This window comes from Cupressus sempervirens, chromosome 6 (genome assembly GCF_028749045.1).
Source record: "Cupressus sempervirens isolate cs-2001-9-10 chromosome 6, ASM2874904v1, whole genome shotgun sequence".
In the NCBI taxonomy this organism is placed as follows: Eukaryota; Viridiplantae; Streptophyta; class Pinopsida; order Cupressales; family Cupressaceae; genus Cupressus; species Cupressus sempervirens.
Window position 1 is genome coordinate 348611072 of NC_143123.1, and position 21502 is coordinate 348632573.

General features: G+C 35.5%; 1 protein-coding gene across 2 annotated transcripts in view; it reads left to right on the forward strand.

Annotated features, from left to right (window-relative positions):
- Window positions 1–21502, forward strand: part of LOC149552555 (uncharacterized) — a 214515-nt gene that overhangs the window by 22829 nt on the left and 170184 nt on the right. For both annotated transcript variants that reach the window (XM_089788144.1, XM_089788145.1), the window contains exons 3-6: window positions 18356–18466; window positions 18688–18744; window positions 19049–19122; window positions 19334–19433. In XM_089788144.1, coding sequence (XP_089644270.1) covers window positions 18356–18466; window positions 18688–18744; window positions 19049–19122; window positions 19334–19433 — 342 coding nt within the window. The remainder of the gene's footprint in view (window positions 1–18355; window positions 18467–18687; window positions 18745–19048; window positions 19123–19333; window positions 19434–21502) is intronic.

Genomic DNA, 21502 nt, shown 5'->3' on the forward strand with positions numbered 1-21502 from the left:
CATTTAGTTTTCTCTAAATCTCATATGTGTGGATTGCTAGAGATATTAGTTGTCCTTGTCCTTTCATATTCTCGTGTTGGAGCTGAATTGCAAGTGGTGTATGTTTGGAGGTAGGCTCTTCTATGTACTATTCTGTCTTGAAGGAGAGCAATTGCATTTTTAGTTTTTGAAAATCATTCTCGTGCGTATGCATGCTATTTCTTTCCTTGATCAATCTTTTATTGTGTGCATTCATTTTTGTTTCTTGGGAATTGTTGGCAGGATCTAACCATCAAGAAAATTCTTGTAAATTCTTTGCATGTTTTTTTGGCTTTGTTCTTTTCCAATATGCTTTTGTGTATCATCGGGAGGTATCTTTATATGATTATGGCCTCTTCTGGTTCCTATACCAGTCGTTTTCCTTTTTCCTCCTTGATTGCCTTTTGTATGCTTTGTGAATAAGATTTCCTTCTATCATGTTGCTTTACGTATTTCATGACGGAGTATTGCCTGTTTGGTTTGCTTTTATTATCTCCAATATGTGTATCCATCTCAATAACTATCGTGACCCCTCCTTGAGTGAGACCCAATGATTATACATGATCAGAAATATTAAATATTTATATACTAATACAATGCGATATTGTTATTAATAATGATTAAATAATATATAATCTCATATAGATATATGAGAATTATTTAATACCTCTGAAGAGTAAATATATATACATGATTGAAATTGTACTATTAAATTGACCTCAGTAGCAAGAGACGTTCAGAAATCACAACGAATATTGTCAAAACATAAAAATAACAAAAAATATATAACGAAGTAGTCTCATTATTTAATAATAATTAATAATTTTAATAAATAACATTATCAATACTGTATTACTACTCCAAATGCATATTCTAAATATAATCAAAATTCATTAAAATGTCACTCATCAAGGGCCCACATACTAAGGGTATCGATGTCACTTATCTATGCATGCTGATCACTTTACAAAGTGATGTTTGGAAGGTTATTTAAAGGAGTCCTTGATGGGACAAGAACCATAAGGAAGAACATTGGAAAATGGAGTAGAAACCATGCGAATCAGAAGGTATATGAACTGAAAGAAATAAGTGGGGTACAGGGATGAGTTTCTGGTACAAGGGTAAAATAGGCCTCATTTTTGGGACAGCTAGGGGACGATGGCAAGAGGAGGACGAGGCAGGGAGGGGTGTTGTATAGTATACATATAGAACTTGAAATGCTTGGCATGAAATGATGTTTTAGTAGAACATACCAAATTAAAATACTTGAACATAGCGAAATCACAACATGAATTAGAACCATTGAACATTCAACACAGTAACATATTACATATCCAATAGTAACATTCAAAAATAAAAAATCAAATAGAAATCCAAGTCCCCATTCCAGCAGCAACATGTTTGTGGAATGGAAAAGGTGGGGTACTTGGGTACGCGAGTACCTAGTGTCGAAGGGACGGGTACTCCGAGGTTTGGGAGGGGGGTGTGAGTCCCCATGTAACACTGGAAATAAGGGGTTTTGAATTATGTGGAATCAATTAAGTGTCTCATAAAAAAACATAAACAGATTTAAAAGAGTGCATAGGAGATAATATGGAGGGAGATCAAAACTAATAAAGGAAGGTGGAAACAAAGTTAGGAAACCACCACTTAGCAAGGAAATCCCATGCAAGAAAAATAAACAAGTAAATCCCATGCAAGAAAAATAAGCAAGGAAGCCGGTAAGGATTAATAACAGGTAGATAAAAAAGAGTTCCAATAAATATTAAGTAAAACCCTGCTGAGCTAGCAAGGAGGTCCACAGGATATTCATAAGTTGAGAAGAATGAAGAAGAGCTAAGTTTATAAGGAGGACCGAAAAGTAAGAGAATATTAATGATAAATTGGAAGTTTGGATTCAGTAATAAAGTAATAAGGTGTGAGGAGTATTAAGAGAGTAGTTTTTAACCAAATAGCACAGGGTATATTAAAGTGCAAGGGGGAAAATAAGAGTGGATAAATATATTACAAATTGATATATTATTAAGAGAGATCCTTAATAATAAATATATTTCATCTTATATATAAAATTATTATTTCTCATGTATTATTCAATAGTTTGTACATCCTTGAAGTAAACAAACATCTCATATATTTTAAGTATAGAATATATTAGAAACTATCCATAGAATCCTAATTTGGGAATTTGAAGTGATTAAGGAGTAAATTCAAAAAGGGGTCATCACAATTGGTATCATAACATAATCCTGACATCCTGTGAAGGGCGTGCATGCAAAATCAAAAGAAAGGAATGGGGCAAATTGAATGCTCAATTTGCAAGGGAAATGAAATCATTTATGGAACAAGCAAATAAGACCAATCAAGCACTACTCAAAACATTACAAAACATGGGAAATTCAATTGAAAGTCTTGAAAATAATTCTATTGGGAAAGACATGACTTCCAAGCATTCTGAAAATAACAACAATAAAGGCTACCCATCTTGTAGCATACTTGACTCTCCTTTCCTGCCCAAAATAGAGACGTCAAGAGAAGAGGAGGAAATAGAGCAGCCTACAAATAGTGCAGTAGAGAATGCTAGAGCGTATGCTAGCCTAGAACTTGAAATCAAATAACTTGTAACATTCAGTGAATTTTGTAAAGGCTAAAGACATGGAGCACAAAAAAGAGCGATAGTGGATTCAAACAAGGACCTTAAGGACCAAGTAAACAAAGTTGACATTCCCAACTTTGATGGATTGGGGAAAATCACAACATATGATTGGTTACAGACCTTAAACACCTACCTCACCTTTAGCCCCATGATGGAGGAAGATGCACTCTAATTCTCTATCTTCCACCTAAGGGGCATAGCGCATGAATGGTGGTACAATGGGAATCACACTTGAGGCCACAAAAATATTACCACCTATAAGGAATTTACACAAAGATTAATCAAAATATTTGATAGGAAGAATCCGCTAGAAGATTTTAACAGGCTAGCACATATTAGGCAACGGGGAACCATCAATAGTTATATTAACGTATTCCAAAGAATTTGAATACAAGTAACAAGAATAGGTGAAGATCAACTCCTATATTTATTCATAGATGGGTTAAGGATCCACTTAGAGGATTAGTAAATGCTCTAAAACCAGGAAATCTTGAAGATAAGATTGAAACAACTCGGAATTTGGAAACCTCAAGCAGCCACACAAAACAATTTCATGGTAGAGATGAACGACATGCAAAGGAATTTGGAAAAAGAAAACGTTTTCATTGTAATGAGAACTTTGGACGTGGACACATATGTTGAGATAAGAAAGCCCAAAAACAACGAGAAGAGTTGAGAAAGTTATGTTTTCGATGTAAAGATTCATGGGAACCAAGACATAAATCATAAAAAGAAGTCAAATACATACAATAGGAGAAATGCATGACACTGAAATAGAAGGAACATCGTCGAAGAAAATGAAGCATGGTTAGTGGAATCTCAACAATATCGAATAAACAAACAAAGAAGAAAGCTAATAGAGTTTCGATGAAGTCCATCTTGAGTTACAACAGTAATTCAAACCACTTTTATTTGTAATATACTAATATCTTATTAATGTAACCTAATTTTGATCATATTGCATTTAAGAAATAAACAAATTGAATTAAAAGAGATGCAATTAAGGGAGAATCCGCTAGGGCACCCTATTGTAGAGACAGTTAAGGGAGAACTGTTGTGGAGACACCTTACTGCTATGCAATAAAGGGAGAATTGCTAGGGCACCCTATTGCAAATATGTATCCCATGGAGTCTATAATTAAAGGAGAATCACGAGGGCACCCTATCACAAAAATAGTTAGGGGAGAACTACTTAGAAAATACCTTGCTACTTTGTGATAAAGGGAAAATGGCTAGGGTACCCTATTGTAGTACTAGTTAAGGGAAAGACAACTTAATGTAACCTCATGTAAGAAGTTTTCCTATGGAGTCTACAAAAGGGAGTACCGCTAGGACACCTTGTTGTAGTACTAGTTAAGGGAAAGATGCTAAAGGAGCCTTTTGGATAAGATAAAAGACAAAAATAGAAACAAGCATCCCACTAAGTAGACCACCTTGTGTAGATGCTTGAAACTTGCCACTAGGGCCAAGGTGGCCAAAGTTCCGCTCTTGGGCTTAGTATGGAACTGACTTGGACTAACTTTTCATGAACCAATTTTTCTTTAGAGTTTGTATATATGTATGTACTGATGTTCACTTTGTGGTTGTAGGATTCATAATCAAAAGCATAACGTATATATATATATTTTTAAATAGGATGATCATATATTGCCTACCTTGTCTTCATGCATTCATGTGTCTACTTCGTGTCTTCTTTATGTTTTCATACATCAATATGTATACCTTACAAATGCTTTACACTTTCTCACAATATATCTTCATTATTGATTCTAAATGTATAAATTTATATAAAATATCATTGCTTGAGGATAAGCAATCTCGGGAAGGATAAACCGTCATGACCCCTCCCTGAGTGAGACCCAACGATTATACATGATCAGAAATATTAAATATTTATATACTAATACAGTGTGATATTATTATTAATATGATTAAATAATATATGAGATAATTATTTAATACCTCTTAAGAGTAAATACATATACATGATTGAAATTGTATTATTAAATTGACCTTAATAACAAGAGGCATTCAACAATCACAACGAATATTGTCAAAACATAAAAATAAAAATATTTATATATTATCAAGTAGTCTCATTATTTAATAAATATTAGTAATAAATATCATTATCAAATATTCTATACTGCTCCATACTAATATTTACTAATAATTATCTTGACTAGTAAAAGTGCATATTTTAAATATAATCAGAATTCATTGAAATCTCACTTGTCGAGGGCTTACATACTAAGGGTATTGGCATCACTTATCTATGCATGCTGATCACTTTACAAAGTGATGTTTGGAAGGATATTTAAAAGGAGTCCAGTGTGGGACAAGAACCATTAGGAAGAACATTGGAAAACGGAGCAAAAACTGTGCAAGTCAGAAGGCATATGAACCAACAGAATAAGGGGTTTTGCATTATGTGGGATCAATTTAAGTGTCTCATAAAAAACATAATCATATTTAAAATAGTGCATAGGAGACAACATGGAGGGAGATTGAAAATAATATGGGAAGGTGAAATAAAGTTAGAAAACTGCACTTAGCAAGGAAATCCCACGCAAGAAAAATAAGGAAGCTAGTCAGGATTAATAACAGGTGGATAAAAATAGATCCAATAAATATCAAGTAAAACCCCGCACAGGAGATAACGTGGAGGTAGATTGAAAATAATATAGGAAGGTGGAAATAAAAGTTATAAAACCGCCACTTAGCAAGGAAATCCCACGCAAGAAAAATAAGGAAGTCGGTAAGGATTACTGACAGGTGGATAAAAAGAGATTCAATAAATATTAAGTAAACCCTGCCGAGCCAGCAAGGAGGTCCACGAGACATTCATAAGTTGAGGAGAATTAATAAGAGCTAAGTTCATAAGGACTGAAAAGTAAGAGAATATTAATGATAAGTTGAAAGTTTGGATTTGCTAATAAAGGAATAAGGTGTGAGGAGTATTGAGACAAGAATAGAAACTAACCAAATAGTACAGGGCATAATAAAGTGAAAGGGGGGGAAATACGAGTTATAAACATAATACCAATTGATATATTATTAGGAGAGATCTTTAATAATAAATATATTTTGTCTTATATATAAAATTATTATTCTTATGTATTATTCAAGAGTTTGTACATCTTTGAAGTAAATAAAAATCTCATATTTTCAAGTATAGAATATATTCGAAACTATCCATAGAATCCTAAATTGGAAATTTGAAGTGATTAAGGAGTAAATTCCAAAAGGGGTCATCAAAATGACGATGTTTTCACTGTTTGCTATGATTTAAGTGCTATCGTGCTTTTAGTCACATTCTTTAGAAGCTCAAATTATTGCTAAAATCTTTTGAATCTAATTTTGAGTATTTTGAATCAAATTTTGTGAACAGGGATATGAAAGGGGAGGGATAGTTTTTCCTAGCCTAGCTATGGCGGTCCTTAATGTACTTCTAGTTTATGTAAAGTGGAAAGTTCTAGGGTTGAATAAGAAATGCAATTATGGCGTGAATAATTTGAAGGTTTCAAAGGAGTCCATGTCACTGACTTTGAAGGAATTGATGACCTCCAACACGGATGAGTTTGCTGATTAACGGTTTATGTGTCACGCTTTGGAAACAATTGTCTATTGTTGGATTGCAGAAGGACTGGGTTCTGTTCACATCTCCCACATCTTTTAATCGATTTGTTGTGTTGCGCTACCCCTTGATTTCGTTTTGTGACGGCTTGGAAGATGTTATTGGAAGATTGTCAAAAGATATCATGTATTTTATTAAGCTTTCCATTGGAGTAGAGTTGTCTGAATATGTTTGTAAGGGAAAGATATTGAAAAATAAGTAAGGTAATCAGGGCTGAGTCATGTTGTTGAGGGGCTTTTCACTGTGGTCTTGGTCGTCCTAGAAATAGTAGAGGGGCAAGCTACGTATTTATCTAGTGATGAAACTAATCTTAAGGAGCTTGCTTTTATTATTTAGTTGTAATTATTTTTGTTTTTCTCTTCAACTATAGCCTGTGTGTGATGTTGTATGCATTATTGGTGGTTTTGTGTATAATTATTGGTTATTGATTCATATTTATGCATGATCAAGAAGATTATACTGCAAACAAAAATATCTGGAATGATTGTTTAATTCTATGAAGTTACTTGGTTGCAGAATGCAACAAGATAAGAATTTCATATTCAGAGGGAGATGTTGAGACTTAGAGGGAGCTTGTGATTCAGAGAGAGTTTCTTTGCTATCTCCTTTTGCGTGATCAAAGTCGTTCTTGACTAAGAGGGAGTCCTTGAATGCCCACCATTCTTACATATGCTGTTAATATTTTGCTATTGTAGGATTGTAATAACCCCAACCAGTTATAACTTCATTAAATACCAAATTCTTTAATAATTCAGTTGTTTGACATTTCGTCAAACACTTTGGACACAATGAATATAACGTTGATCTGAATGCTGATTGTTCCTAAATGCCAAACTAAAAGGGATATGCTTGCAAACTCCAAATGACTAACAATGGTGATGCAAATATTTTTTTGTATTTTATTGGAACATATAAACATTGGTTACAAATGAGAAAATATGCATCTTCAATAATGAGACTTGGGGCAATGCATGCTATGATTTAAACGATATTTTAATTCCCTTAGACAACTCTTGAAATGAAATTCTGATATAAATCAGTCTACAATAGATTTAAAAAACCCTACCAATGCCCTAAATATATACTCTCAAACAATGCAAAATGTAATAGATTAAAGCCTGGATTTGTTCCAAAAATCTGAATTTTACTGTAGTGAGTCACTGTAGCAAACACTTTAGTGATGACACTGTACCAGTGTTACTGTAGCAAATCACTATAGTGATGACACTGTAGCAGCATCACTATAGCAGTGTTACTGTTGCAATGTCACTGTAGCAACGATATTGTAGCAAATCAGTACAGTAGCAATATCCGACTTATTTCTTCAATCTTACTCCACAAACTTAGCCCTAGGCCACAAATTTGGCACAATGAAAAGACTCATTGGTCTTCTCCAACAGCTGCAACCCTTCGAAAGATATTTCACCACCTCAGTTATGCAAATCAATGGGAGTGTTCGTTCCCAATGATCAAGGTAGCAACTGCAAAAACCCTTGGCTCCACAAGTTATTCAGAAGAGTAGATGGCAACACATTCGATGATCAACAATGAGGTTGCCCTCCCTATTTATTCTTTTCCTCCAAAAGATGGACCTCCTTCTAGAAGAAATAAAATAATATTTAATTCCTCCTCCTAGAAGATTCTTTTAATTTATTTAATTAACTTTAGTCACTTTTAATTAAATTAATTAAATATAAAGTCACCTTTTTTAATTTTAATTTATTTAATGACTTTATAAGAAATTATTTTAATTAGTTTCTCCTTTTTTGTCCACTTAGCCTTCAGAGAATGTAAAGGTTAAGAAATCCACTAAGATGCTAAAAAGATGGGGACATTACAATCCACCCCTCTTGAAATTGCTTGTTCCCAAGCAATCTCAACTCTAAATACTGCAAAATTTCTTCACTCTCCCAAGTGGCATCCTCTACTGGCAGGTTCTTCCACTTTACCAAGTACTCCTTGATAGTACGTCTCCTCAAATTCCTCTCCTTGAACTCAATGATAGCTTCTGGTACTAAAACCAATTTCCCTTCATTGTCCAAGGGTGGAAGCACTGTAGAAGGACCAATCCGGTGTCCTAACGCCTTTTTGAGACATGATGCATGAAAAACATTATGGACTCTGCTCGTTGCCGAAAAATCCAACTCGTAAGCCATCTCTCCAACTCTCTTGATCACCCTAAAAGGCCCATAAAAATGTGGCTTAAGTTTTTTGGCACCACTTTTTTGAGAGTGGACTGGCGATAAGGCTGCAAAATCAGATATACCATATCACCTAGCTTAAAAGTCCGCTCAGTCCTCTTCTAATCAGCATACGGCTTTTGCTGATTCTATGCCTTAGTAATATTTTCTTTAAGAGCCTTTTATGTCCTGGCTCACCTGTGATAAGTCTCCAACACTGGACACTCTACTATCGGATAATAACAAATCCATGAAAATCGGTGCCTCATATCATATAATGCCATGAATGGTGACATCTGGATAGACATGTGATAAGTGAAGTTATAACAATACTCACGTAGATATATCCACTTAACCCAAGCCTTCTTTTGCCTTGCTAAGTAATTCCTGAGGTATCCCTCTACCCATTTGTTCACTATCTTTGTTTGACCATTTGTTTGGGGGTGGTAGTTAGTACTCAGAGTGAGCTTTGTTTCACACAATTTGAACAACTCCTGCCAGAAGTGACTCATAAACCTATTGTCCCTATTGCTGACGATGCTCCGAGGTAAGCCATGCAACCTAAATACCTCTTTGAAGAATAATTTTCCACCTGCATAACAATGTATGTAGCAGCGATCGGGAAGTGGGCAAACTTCGTAAGCCAATCAACAACAACATATATACAATCTCTGCCCTTGGCTCTCGGTAGTTCTATAATGAAGTCCATGGACAAACACTCCCACTTCTTGTCAGGAATCAGAAGTGGCTGAAGTGAATTGACTGGGTAAGAGTGTTCCTATTTGTTCTGCTGGCAAGTAGGACACTCTCTAACATAGTGCAACACCTTAGCTTTGAGCCCTTTCCAAGAAAAACGCTCACGAATCTACTGGTAGGTTTTGTAAAAACTTGGATGTCCTACCATAGGTGAGTCATGATAAACTCTCAACACCATCCTCCTTTCCTTTGACCCAGGCACCAAATAAATGCGCCCTTTGTAAATGATGAGCTCATTCACAAGGGTGAAATCACTATTCTAGATTGATCCATCTATGAATCCCGATGCCCATGTATCCTTTGCATACTCTGCAAGGATCAAATGTCTCCAATCCTCTGATATATCTTTCATCAAGCTCAAGTGGGGTCTTCGTGACAAGGCATCTGCTACTACATTCTGTGTCCCCTTGAAATAGGTAATATTAAAGTCATATGCTTGTAATTTACTTACCCATTTCTGTTGCCTGTCATTAAGATCTTATTGCCCTAGGAAATGTTTAGATTAATGCAAAAACAGATTTTGAAGGGACCCGAAATCCTTTACAAAAGCTAAAGATAAACAAGACACATCACCGGGCTTTACAAGGACCTAAAACTTGAAGTTCACCACAAAACAAAAAAAACTAGGTTTTATAGGGACTTGAAACCACTAGAGTAAACCAAACAAAAACAAACCCAAGTTTTACAAGGACCTGGAACCTAGAGTTTAAAACAAAAAGCTGGAAACAACAAAAAGTAGAACCAACAAACCAACACTGACCAGAAACTAGCATACCAGCGAACCTGACCAACTCCTTAAGAAGCTTTTTAATAATTTTTGCTACCTCCTTGCCCTAGGAAATGTTTTAGGCTCTTGTGGTCAGTTTTTATGCTTAATTTACTACCCACTAAATGCTGCTTGAATTCGGCCAAAGCATGCATTATGGTCAACATTTCCTTATCATAAATGCTGAAGCTCCTCTTAGCCCCCCTGGGCTTCATACTTTCATAAGCAATCGAGTGCTTGTCTTGTATAAGCACTGCACCAACTCCTTCGCCAAATGCATCACAATGCAGCTCAAAAGGTTTGCTAAAATCTAGTAATGCTAACACTGGACAAAAAGTCATCAACTCCTTGAATTTATCAAAACACTCTTGTGCCTCAAGAGTCCATAAGAAAGCCCCCTTTCTCATCAAGTCCGTCAAGGGTGCTGCATGCCTGGAATATCCACTAACAAACCTGCTGTAGAACCCACACAACCCCAAAAATTTTCTCAACCGTGTTAGATTCATTGGAGTAGGCCACTCAATAATAGCACGAATCTTTTCAAGATCCATGCGTACTCTCTGAGCATTGATTACGTGACCCAGATATAATAACTTTGATAATCCCAAATTGCAACTTGACTCTTTTGCATACAAGGACTCCTTGCTCAAAACGCTCAACATTGTGTCTAAGTGTTGCACATGCTCATCCCATGTCCTACTATGCACCAGGATGTCATCAAAGAAGACTAACGCAAATTTTCTCAACTAATGCTGAAAGACCCTGGTCATTGTGAACTGAAAAGTAGCTTGAGTATTAGTTAGTCTAAATGGCATAACTACAAACTCAAAATGGCCACAATGACACTTGAATGTCATCTTCTCTATATCCTGCTCTTTGACTCAGAGCTGATGATAGTTTGATCTCAAATCAATTTTCGAGAAGAAACATGCTCCATGTAGCTCATCTAATAACTCATCAATCCGTGGGATGGGATATTTGTTTTTGATAGTCTTCTTGTTCAGGACCTTGTAATCTATGCACATCTTAAGAGTACCATCCATCTTCTTCACCAAAATCACAGAAGAAGCGAAAGGAGACTTGGTTTAATGTGCCCCATAGCAAGTAGTTCTTTGATGGTTTTCTCAATCTCATCCTTTAATCTATTTGGATGCTTGTAGGGTGTGATCATGATGGGTTTAACACCCTCCTCTAACTCAATAATATGCTCAATACCTTTATCTGGAGGTCTACCTGGTGGTATTTCATTGAAAACCTTGTAGTGCTTGATTCTCAATTCCTGTATGTTTGGGTGATATTCTGATTTTTGCTGCCCCTGTGATGGCATTAAAGTGCAATGGGCTGCCCACTCAACTTGGTCATGTCTCAACTCTCCATGCGTGTGCATGACATCATCCTAAACCCACTGTCACGAATGGCCTTAAGTATATGGGTCTTCCCTTTTAACTGAAACTTCATCTTCTAATCTCTCAAATTGAGAGTGAACTTCCCTATATCATGTAACCAAGTCATACCCAAGACCAAATTTGTATCACCCATGTTAACATAATAAAAATCTACTCTGAAATCAAAATTGTTGATCTTTAGGGCCAGACCTGTAATCTTCTTGTTAGATTTGAGGATGTAGCCATCAACTACCCTCACTCTTTGACCCTCAAATTTCTCTGTCTATATCCCACGCCTCTCAATCAACCTAGAAAAAATTGTGAATAGCACCTATATCAAGCAAAGTAATAGCTTGCTTACCAGCCAATCCCCCTCTTATCTTGAATGATCCCTCTTGTTGTACTCTAGTGAGATGGGCCTCCCTAAGTCTACCTCCAGTCTTCTCATCACCTGTACCCATTTTGTTCATCTTTTCATCATCTGTGCCTTCCTTTTCTTCAATTGATTCCTCATTTTCAGATTGCTGGTCCGAATTTTCAGAATCAAAATCCTCATAATAAGCTCATATAACCCTATTTGCTTTCCCCTTTGGCTTCAAAGGATAGTCATGGTTCATGTCATAGGGTCCTTTGCAATAAAAACATAGGTTTTTCTTCTGTAAATCATTCATTGTCTCTCTATCCAAAGGAGCAAATGATTTATCTTTATTTTCAGCCTTTGTTTCATTCCTCTCAAGTTTCTTGAAGAATGGGTTGTCTTTGCTAGATGATGCACCCTTTGACTCAAATTTGTTTACTGGGGCTGCTTGTTCCATACTTCTAGCCTTCTTAATGGATTCTTGCAAATTGAATGGATCAAAGGCTTTTACCCAACCCTTTAGTGGTTCAGATAATCCCTCAGTGAACAGAAGAACTGATCTCCTATCTGATATATTTGACACCATAACGGATAGCCTCTGAAAGTCACTTTTGAAATACTCCAATCTGCCTGTCTATCTCAACAGTGCCAACTCCCTGAAGTAGACTTCTAGATCCTTCTTATCAAACCTCTCTACCAACCTATCCACAAAGTCTTGATATGAAGTCACCTGGTTATGCTGAAGGGTAACCATCCCATGGTACCACCAATCATGGGCAACTCCCTCTAAATTTAGCGTGGCATATTTTATTGCCTCCATTTTTGTCATGGGTCTCAATGCTAAGAAGGTATCAAGCTTGTGAATCCAAGCTTGCGTTGTCATTCTGTTGCTCCCATCAAATGTAGTCAAGGAAAGCTTCCCTATAGCACGCTTTAATTTATTATCCTCACCACGAGGTCTCGTATTTTGTCTGATTGCATAGTAGAGTTCTCTTCTTTGGTTCACAAACCTCTCCAAAGTCATTCTCTCCTACACCTGTGGTGCCAATAATTCCCATTCAACATTAGCAGCCATAAGGATATCTACAAAAGTCCCATCCTCAACCTCCTTTGTTGGCTCTTGTACTGGTTCCTCTCTATTAAAGGTAGGACGTGTGGGCCTGTCTGCTATTCTGGAAAGAGTTCTATGAGCTCTAGGTGATCCCATTGCACTCTTGTTATCCCCTTGATCCTGATTCTATCTGTCATGTGGGTTCATGTGCTGAACCATGGTGGTGAGTGCTTGCAAAGCCTAAGCCATCCGCTCCTGTTCTGTGACCATTGCTCTGAAAAATTCCCTTGTTTCTTGATCCTCATTCCTATTGTCTCTTGGTGGGCTACCCTCTTTCCTGTCACCCATGGTGTTTGGCTGCTTGTCAAATTCTTGTTCCCTATCAAACAAAGCTCACTTGCGCGTGTAAAATTTGTGAGAGCCAACCCCAAGTGGCTACATGTGATTGCTAAACCCTCAAAATGACAGGATTTAACTCTGATACCAATGTAATAACCCCAGCCGATTATAACTTCATCAAATACCAAATTCTTTAATAATTTAGTCGTTTGACATTTCGTCAAACACTTTGGACCCAAGGAATATAATGTTGATCTGAATGCTGATTGTTCCTAAATGCCAAACTAAAAGAGATATGGTTGCAATGACTAACAATGGCGATGCAAATATTTTTTTGTATTTTATTGGAACATATAAACATTGGTTACAAATGAGAAAATATGCATCTTCAACAATGAGACTTAAGACAATGCATGCTGTCATTTAAATGATATTTTAATTCCCTTTGACAACTCCTGAAATGAAATTCTGATATAAATCAGTCTACAATAGAGTTAAAAAAACCCTACCAATGCCCTAAATATCTACTCTCAAACAATGCAAAATGTAATAGATTAAAACTTGGATTTGCTCCAAAAATCTAAATTTTATTGTAGCGAGTCACTGTAGCAACGACACTGTAGCAGTGTTATTGTAGCAAATCATTGTAGCGACGACATTGTAGCAACATCACTGTAGTAGTGTTACTATAGCAACGCCATTTTAGTAGTGATACTGTAGCAAATTGGTATTGTGGCAAATCTGTACTATAGCAATATCTGACTTATTCCTTCAATCTTACTCCACAAACTTGGCCCCAGGCCAGAAATTTGGCACAATGAAAATACTGATTTGTCTTCTCCAACAACTGCAACCCTTTGAAAGATTTTCAGCACCTTTGTTATGCAAATCAATGGGAGTATTCGTTCCCAACGATCAATGTAGCAACTGCAGAAACCCTTTGCTTCACAAGTTATCTAGAAGAGTAGATGACAACACATTCGATGATCAACAATGAGGCTGCCCTCCCTATTTATTCTTTTCTTCCAATAGATGGAACTCTTTCTAGAAGAAATAAAATAATATTTAATTCCTCCTAGAAGATTCTTTCTTCTAGAAGAAATAAAATGATATTTAATTCCTCCTAGAAGATTCTTTTAATTTATTTAATTAACTTTAGTCACTTTTAATTAAATTAATTAAATCAATTAAATATAAAGTCACCTTTTAATTTTAATTTATTTAATGACTTTATAAGAAATTAACTTAATCAATTTCTCCTTATTCCTCCACTTAGCCTTAGAGGAATGTAAAGACTAAGAACTCCACTATGAGGTTAAAAAGATGGGGACATGACAAGGATTTTGAGACTTGATGTAATGTCTTAGCTGTGATTGCATTTCTTGCTAATTATGAGTTCTTATATATGTGAAATTAACGATAACTTTAAGGTCAACCTGATAACTCTTTCACTTATGAGAGATTCACTGTAAGCATCATGTAGAGAGAGTCCATGATGTCATCATGTTGAGAAACTCCAGGATAAGAGTTGGAAGTCATGTTGAGAAAGTCCATGATTGTATCACATTTAGAGAGTCCATGACAAAATTCTGGTTGTAAATTTAACTAGTTTTTCATGTTGAGAGATTCCATTGCAACATCACGTTGAGTGAGTCTGTGATAAAGTTGATTGTGTTTTTTGCAGGTTTGTCATGTTGAGAGATTCCTTTACAACATAATGTTGAGTGACTTTGTGATGAAAGGTGATTGTGATTTTTGCAGGGTTGTCATGTTGAGTGAGTTCGTGATGAAAGTTGATTGTGATTTTTGCAGGTTTGTCATGTTGATAGATTTCATGACAACATCACGTTGAGTGAGTCCATGATGAAATCTGATTGTGATTCTTGTCGGTTTGTCATGTTGAAAGATTCCATGACAACATCACGTTGAGTGAATTTGTAATGAAAGCTGATTGTGATTCTTGCAGTTATTTCATGTTGAGTGATTCCATGAATTTTACTTTGAATCAATGTGATAAGAATTTATCATTGATATTTTTTTGATTGTAGCCTTGTGTGACTGTTTAGCTAAAGATCTCTCTCTCACTAAGATGGAGTTTTGGAGATTGTAGCTGCAATAGAAATCTGTATCTCTAGAAATATGGACGTTATTATCATTAGGGTCACCTTCAACTAAAAAGGATATTTACGATAAATTGTAATATTACAAATAAAGACGTGTTATACAACATGTGTTGAGGCATGGAAATATGAAGAGCTGTATTTGAATATAAAGCGTCATGTTTTGGGAATTTGAAGAGACCTTCGGTTGTAATGTGAAAAGTCTCCCTATGTGCTACATATATCGCATCAAGTGTAAGGCATTGTACTCTTGAACATTTCATTATCAATAAAGTGTTTTCTGTTGTGTGGCTGGGGTTTTCCCTTCAATTTTGGAAGGGTTTTCCAAGGGTGATTTTGTGTCTCTTGTATCTATATTGTTGATTCGTTATTGTTGTTTATCTAATTCATGGGCATAAATTTAACATTTTGTATAAATATTAAATTATATTAGAAAAAAAATTTGACATGCCCAAGCACCCCTGTCCCCCATTTTGAAAAATAGTTGTACCATACTCCATCCGGTACCCTAAGCAGCCAAGTACCCCTGTCCCTATGCAACCTTGATAAATATACTCTCCATTATATCCTGCAATCGTCCTCTGCTATTAATTTCAGAGACTTCCGTTAATATAACCACAACTATCCAACAACTAATGCTCGCGAGTTACCTGCACAAATTGGTAATAGCAACTATGTTTAACTCATAATAGAGACATGAGGGTTTCAAGCCAAATGATTTCAAAAATTTAATTGTTAGCTTCTACCAACTAGAATATCACAATTTATTGCAAGCTCCATGACGATTTCACAATCACTATTCACAAGCATGATGCCACCCAAGAAAGAAGCCTTGTACTATAGTGGTGTAGGGGCACAAAGCTAATCATCAATAGTTCACATAGTTTTCTATTTAGTTTTTTAAAACATTGTGGGTGTGTAAGTTTTTACTTTTAAATAAAAGTCCTTTTATCCAGGTGGTGGAAATGTTTAGGTGGTATTCTTATAAGCCTACCCAACATTATCCACTTAGGACATTAGTTTAGTTTATTTTAATATTTTTTGGGTGTGTTAAAAATTTCTAGTTTCGAAAATGTTATATGGAAAATATCAAAATGAAGAAAATGATGAATATTCCTAAAGCATCATGTGTTGGCATTCAAACTATAACTGCCACAAGAAAGCTAGGATTGGGAGTTACATTAGAATGATTTTTCGAAAAGGAGAGAGGAGTGCATATTGTAAAAGAGAGATTTTTTTGGGAGAAAGTGAAGAGAATCGATTTTTGAGTTTTCTTGCAATTTTTCTGGAGTTCTTTTCGATTTGCATGCATGCCCTCTATCTTGTTCTAAAAGTCATTAAACAAAAGTTTAATCTTTTGTATTTCTGAAATTTGTAAATCAGTCTCATTTCATTTTATTGTAGGCTGAAACTCTTTGTTTCTATGAGAGTGGCCTTTGCATGGAGGTTTTGATCCTCCAATGGTCTATGTTGGCCATTGGAGGATCCTCTTTAGTTTCATGCATTTCTTTGTTTCTGTATTATTTTCCCATACTATGTTGCAGGAAAGCTAAGTTGTAATGCAGATTTAAATGGGCAACATCTTCATGTGTTGACCCTTTGTTCAGTAAGATTTCTAAAATTTCCATGCATGCATGATATAATTGTGTAATGGTTTTGGATTGAGAAAGGGTTTTATTTCACAGTCCATGCATGTCATCAGATTTTAAAAGTTTTGTGTTGTAGTCTAAAACCCTCTGCATCATATAGTCTTGAAATAAACGCGGTGTTTTGTTACGTATGCCACAAATTATGTCTATAGTCCGAGAACCAAGTCATTCCTTCAAAACTTGACTGCAATACTAGACCTCCCAAAGCTAAAATGCAGTTATAAGCTCCTTCACGACAAAAATGATAGAAGAATGAAAGTTTATTGGACAATTCTTGTTTTTTACTAAGTAATTTAATATTAATATGATTTCCCTGATTGTATCCTTGAGTGGCAATAGTTCACTGATGCAAATCAAATATGAACTTTCGTATTTGAAGAGCTGCTTAACCTTTGATATCCCTGTCAAGAATGTTATATTCTGAATAATAAACTTTTGTTATTCGATTGCCGCTAATTTGATAGTTTCTTCAGCAGGTCAAGGTGATCGCTCATGTATTTAACTGAGGGAACAATGCCTGGACTGTAAAACACAAACTTTAGCACTTGTTTTACCAATATTCTATGTGGCAAAACTTTCCTATAGCGATGTGTTTTTATACATCTATTCGAAGTCTCACAGTGCTGGTAGGGAACCTGCTCTGATACCATGTTAAGTTTTGATCAACTTTATAGGAAATAGAAATATCGAAATTTTAATCATTGTTCTCTAGATGTATGTGCAGATTCTATATGATATGTTGCTGCTGTAACTTGTAATAGCACTTATTGATTCCTGTGTTTTTCAAGCTACTCTTTTAATTAATATATATATGATATAAAGAGTCATGTCTCCTGTACAGACATGTCTCTTGTTGATATCTGAACTCACATTAGTTATTACTTTAACATATAACACAAATGGTATTTGCTCAATGTATTATCATGATTATAATATATGTTTATATATATACACACACACACACACATATATATACACACATATACATATACATACATATATCCATGTATATATATATACACACACACACACTCTCTCTCTCTCTCTCTCTTTCTCTTAATAATTTATTACCAATAATAATAATGCTCCATAATAATAGTGAAGGATAGACATTGAATGTTTAAGGCAGATATGTCATCCAAACATTTGATTTTGTTGATTAGAATCATCCAATCGAAGCTACAATCATTAACAGGTTCAATTCTGATCCAACAGTGAGATATAGATTTCTATATGTATTTTGTGTTTATGTAGTTATCTATTTAATTGTCTCCCCATACCATGATTTGCCATTGTATACATATCACGTTTTTATGGCCAACACTGCTTGTGGTTCCTAATCTTGTAAGTTGTAGCTACTATAAGATGAAATTTAAGATACTATAAGACGAAATTTAAGATGTCATTATTAAACATTGCTCTAATTTTTTTCTTCCTTTGCAGGTGAAGTATGATGCAGGGCTTCCTCAAAAACTGGCATGGAGTTGTAAGCTAAACAAACATGCTAATTTTCTTACTGAATTCAGTCTCACTTTAATGGAAAAGCTCAAGCTGGTATGTTTGGGATGCCATTCATTCAAAATATGTTATTTTAATGTATTAGCATAAGATCTCAATTGGACTTGGAAACTAATTATGCATATTTATATATACTATACTCAGAGTTCAGAAAAGTTGCGGAATATCTATGTGAACACAGCCTTTCATAAATTTATTAATTAAAAACTTTTACTGTATACTGTGGCTGACTTTCTGTTTCTGCAAATTTTATGAAGGCCCAGTTAGCTCTGCGATTGTGGCGTCATGTACAAGATGAAACTTCCAAAGGAAGGGTAGTTACATTTTACCTAGCTGAATTGTGTGTCAACAAGCATCTATGTTATATTAATATTTTGTAAGAGCTAAAGTACTCAGACATTTGCAGGTAGAATGCATGCTTGATCTTGTCAGATAAGCATTTCCTGCTATTCAAATTTCTATCTCTTTCAATAATTTTGTTTGTCTTATATACTTTCTTTCTTTTGATTCTGGGGCTCTCTCTCTATAACTTTCTATTGTGATCTGTTATAATCTCTAGTCCCATTAACCTACTTTTTCTCTTCTGTGGATATTAATATCTTCGGTCTTTATTTGCAGAGACCAATAATTGATCCCTTCAATCGAGAGAGAAAACCTTCTTCTTGCCATGGTGTTCCACTTGGAGGGATGGGGTAGGTCTGCAACTACCTATATGCCAAAATGCAATTTGCGACTTTCAAATATTTGATAACGCTCATACTTAAATACACAATCTTTCACTGATTTTATAGTTTATCAATATGCTTAGTGCTTTATCCATTCTAATTAAAAACTCAACTTTATAGCGAGTGGTTATTTTCTGTGATTGCATTCATGAACTCTGCAAAAAAACACATTTCACAGTGCAGGAAGCATAGGAAGGGGTTATCGAGGCGAATTTCAACGATGGCAGCTGATGCCTGGCAATTGCTATGAAGCTCCTGTCTTAGGGAACCAGTTTTCAGTAAGTGTAGATCCATGTTCTAGCTTGTAAAATTACCGGAACAATATAGGGATGAAGAAAGTATCAGGCAATCAGATTTGAAGATGATAATTATAGTAATTATCTTGGTAAAGCCATTTTTTTTATGTATGGCCTGTTTGGAGCATGGCTATAACTGCTCTCGAGTTGAAAATAATAATTATAGTAGTTATCTTATTAACACCTTTTTTAATACATGGTCTGTTTGGAGCATGACTATAATTGCTCTCATGCTGGAGCTTAACCAAGTTTTCATGTAAATAAAACATTGAATAGTCATAATCATAGTTGGAAAACTCGCCAAAGGCAAAAGCTCGGCAAGCCCCCCAAAAGTTTAATTCAGAAAAACTTGGCGATTTAAAAAAAAAACTCGGGAAAACTCAAGAACCTAAAAAAACCACTGAAATTTAATTAAAAATACATTTTTTTTGGCAAAATTTAATGAGAAGATGCATCTAAAAAGTTAATTAAAGAGAACACAAAAGAAACAAGCAGAGTTCAAATATATATAAATGCATAGTGGGTACAAAATTGCATTCTTATGCAGAATGCTCATGGAGGGAAGCAAAATAGTAAATAGTTTCAATCTGTCAAACTAGAAGTAAATACTAAAAGTCTAAATACATCAATACAATCAGATCTTCCTCTTTCCAGCTGCACTAGGAGAAAGGCGAAGGGGTCTAGCCCTCGAAGAAGTGCCCCACACTAGGATAGGGTGTGAGTTGCGTGACTGTGAAGTCTGTGGCATGCCTCCTCACTTGTGGCATGCCTCCTCACTCGACATCCCTATTGATAGGCTCGATTTTTGGAAGAGGATGTATCTCCTATATGTGTCACTGGTAATGCCTCGTCCTCTAAGCTTGAATCATCATCGTCCTCATCCTTAATGTCATCCATTCTGAAATGAAAATCTGTTCCAGCAATCCCCTGCATGGCCTGCCTCTCCAAATCAGCAATCTCATCTGGTGAAAACAATGGACCTAGCTCTTGTACCATCCAATCAGAATAAGGATCTATGTCTTCTAGATCAAGTGGACTTGGTAGTGCTGAACTCTGTGCCTTTTTTATGTGCAACTTAAGATTATAGTGCACATAAACAAGGTCATTAAACCATTTTTGAGTCATTCTATTTCTTTTCTTTGTGTGGATGGACTCAAATAAGCTCCAATTGCACTCACAATGGGATGTGTTACAAGGTTGGCATATGACTTTGAGAGCAAAATTCTTTAAATTGGGGGTATTGCCACCCCAACTTGCCCACCTACCATCTGCAAAAAACAATATAAAAAGTTATAAAGCAATGAGAAAAGATAATCAGAAAACACAACTTATCAATTTGCAAAAGTTATAAAGTTTGATGCTTTACCTGGTGCTTGAGTAGATCTTGCTCTCTTTGCTAGCATAGAAGAGAACAAATTACCCCTCGATTCCACATAGACTTGTTCAAGGTCTCTCTCCGCTTCGTTGGATATCATTCTCTCAATGCATTTAGAGAAACCTACCATGATCTCTCCGTTAGGATTTGAGTAGGAATCATCAGCCCTAAAACAAATAGAAAATGATATCAAGTCTTACTACACAACCTTGAAAGGTAAAGTAAAATAAAGTCTTAGTAAAATCTCAACTTCAAGGACAATCATAGTACCTAAATTTGGGCTTGAGGAAGTAGCCTACTGCATGAATGGGTTGGTGGAGCATATTGTTTCACCTTTTATCAATTATTTCCCAAATGGGGTCAAATCTGAGTCTGTCCGCATGATAGTAATTTCTAACAGCCTCTTTGGCCTTATCCATGGCCTCATAAAGACCTACTATTGGGGATTGTTGCCCATCACATATGTGCAAGACTCTAACTAGGGCATAGACATCTACATTTGAAATTTGAAAAATACAAATTAGTTAATAATATAGTAAGTTATGAATTAATAATGAAACTTGAATCAACTAAAAATATAATGTTTTGATTCTTGAAGTTACCTCCACAATCTCCTTATTCTTTGCAAAAAAACTATCATCAAAGACTATCCATGTCATAGCCTCTCCTCCGGGTT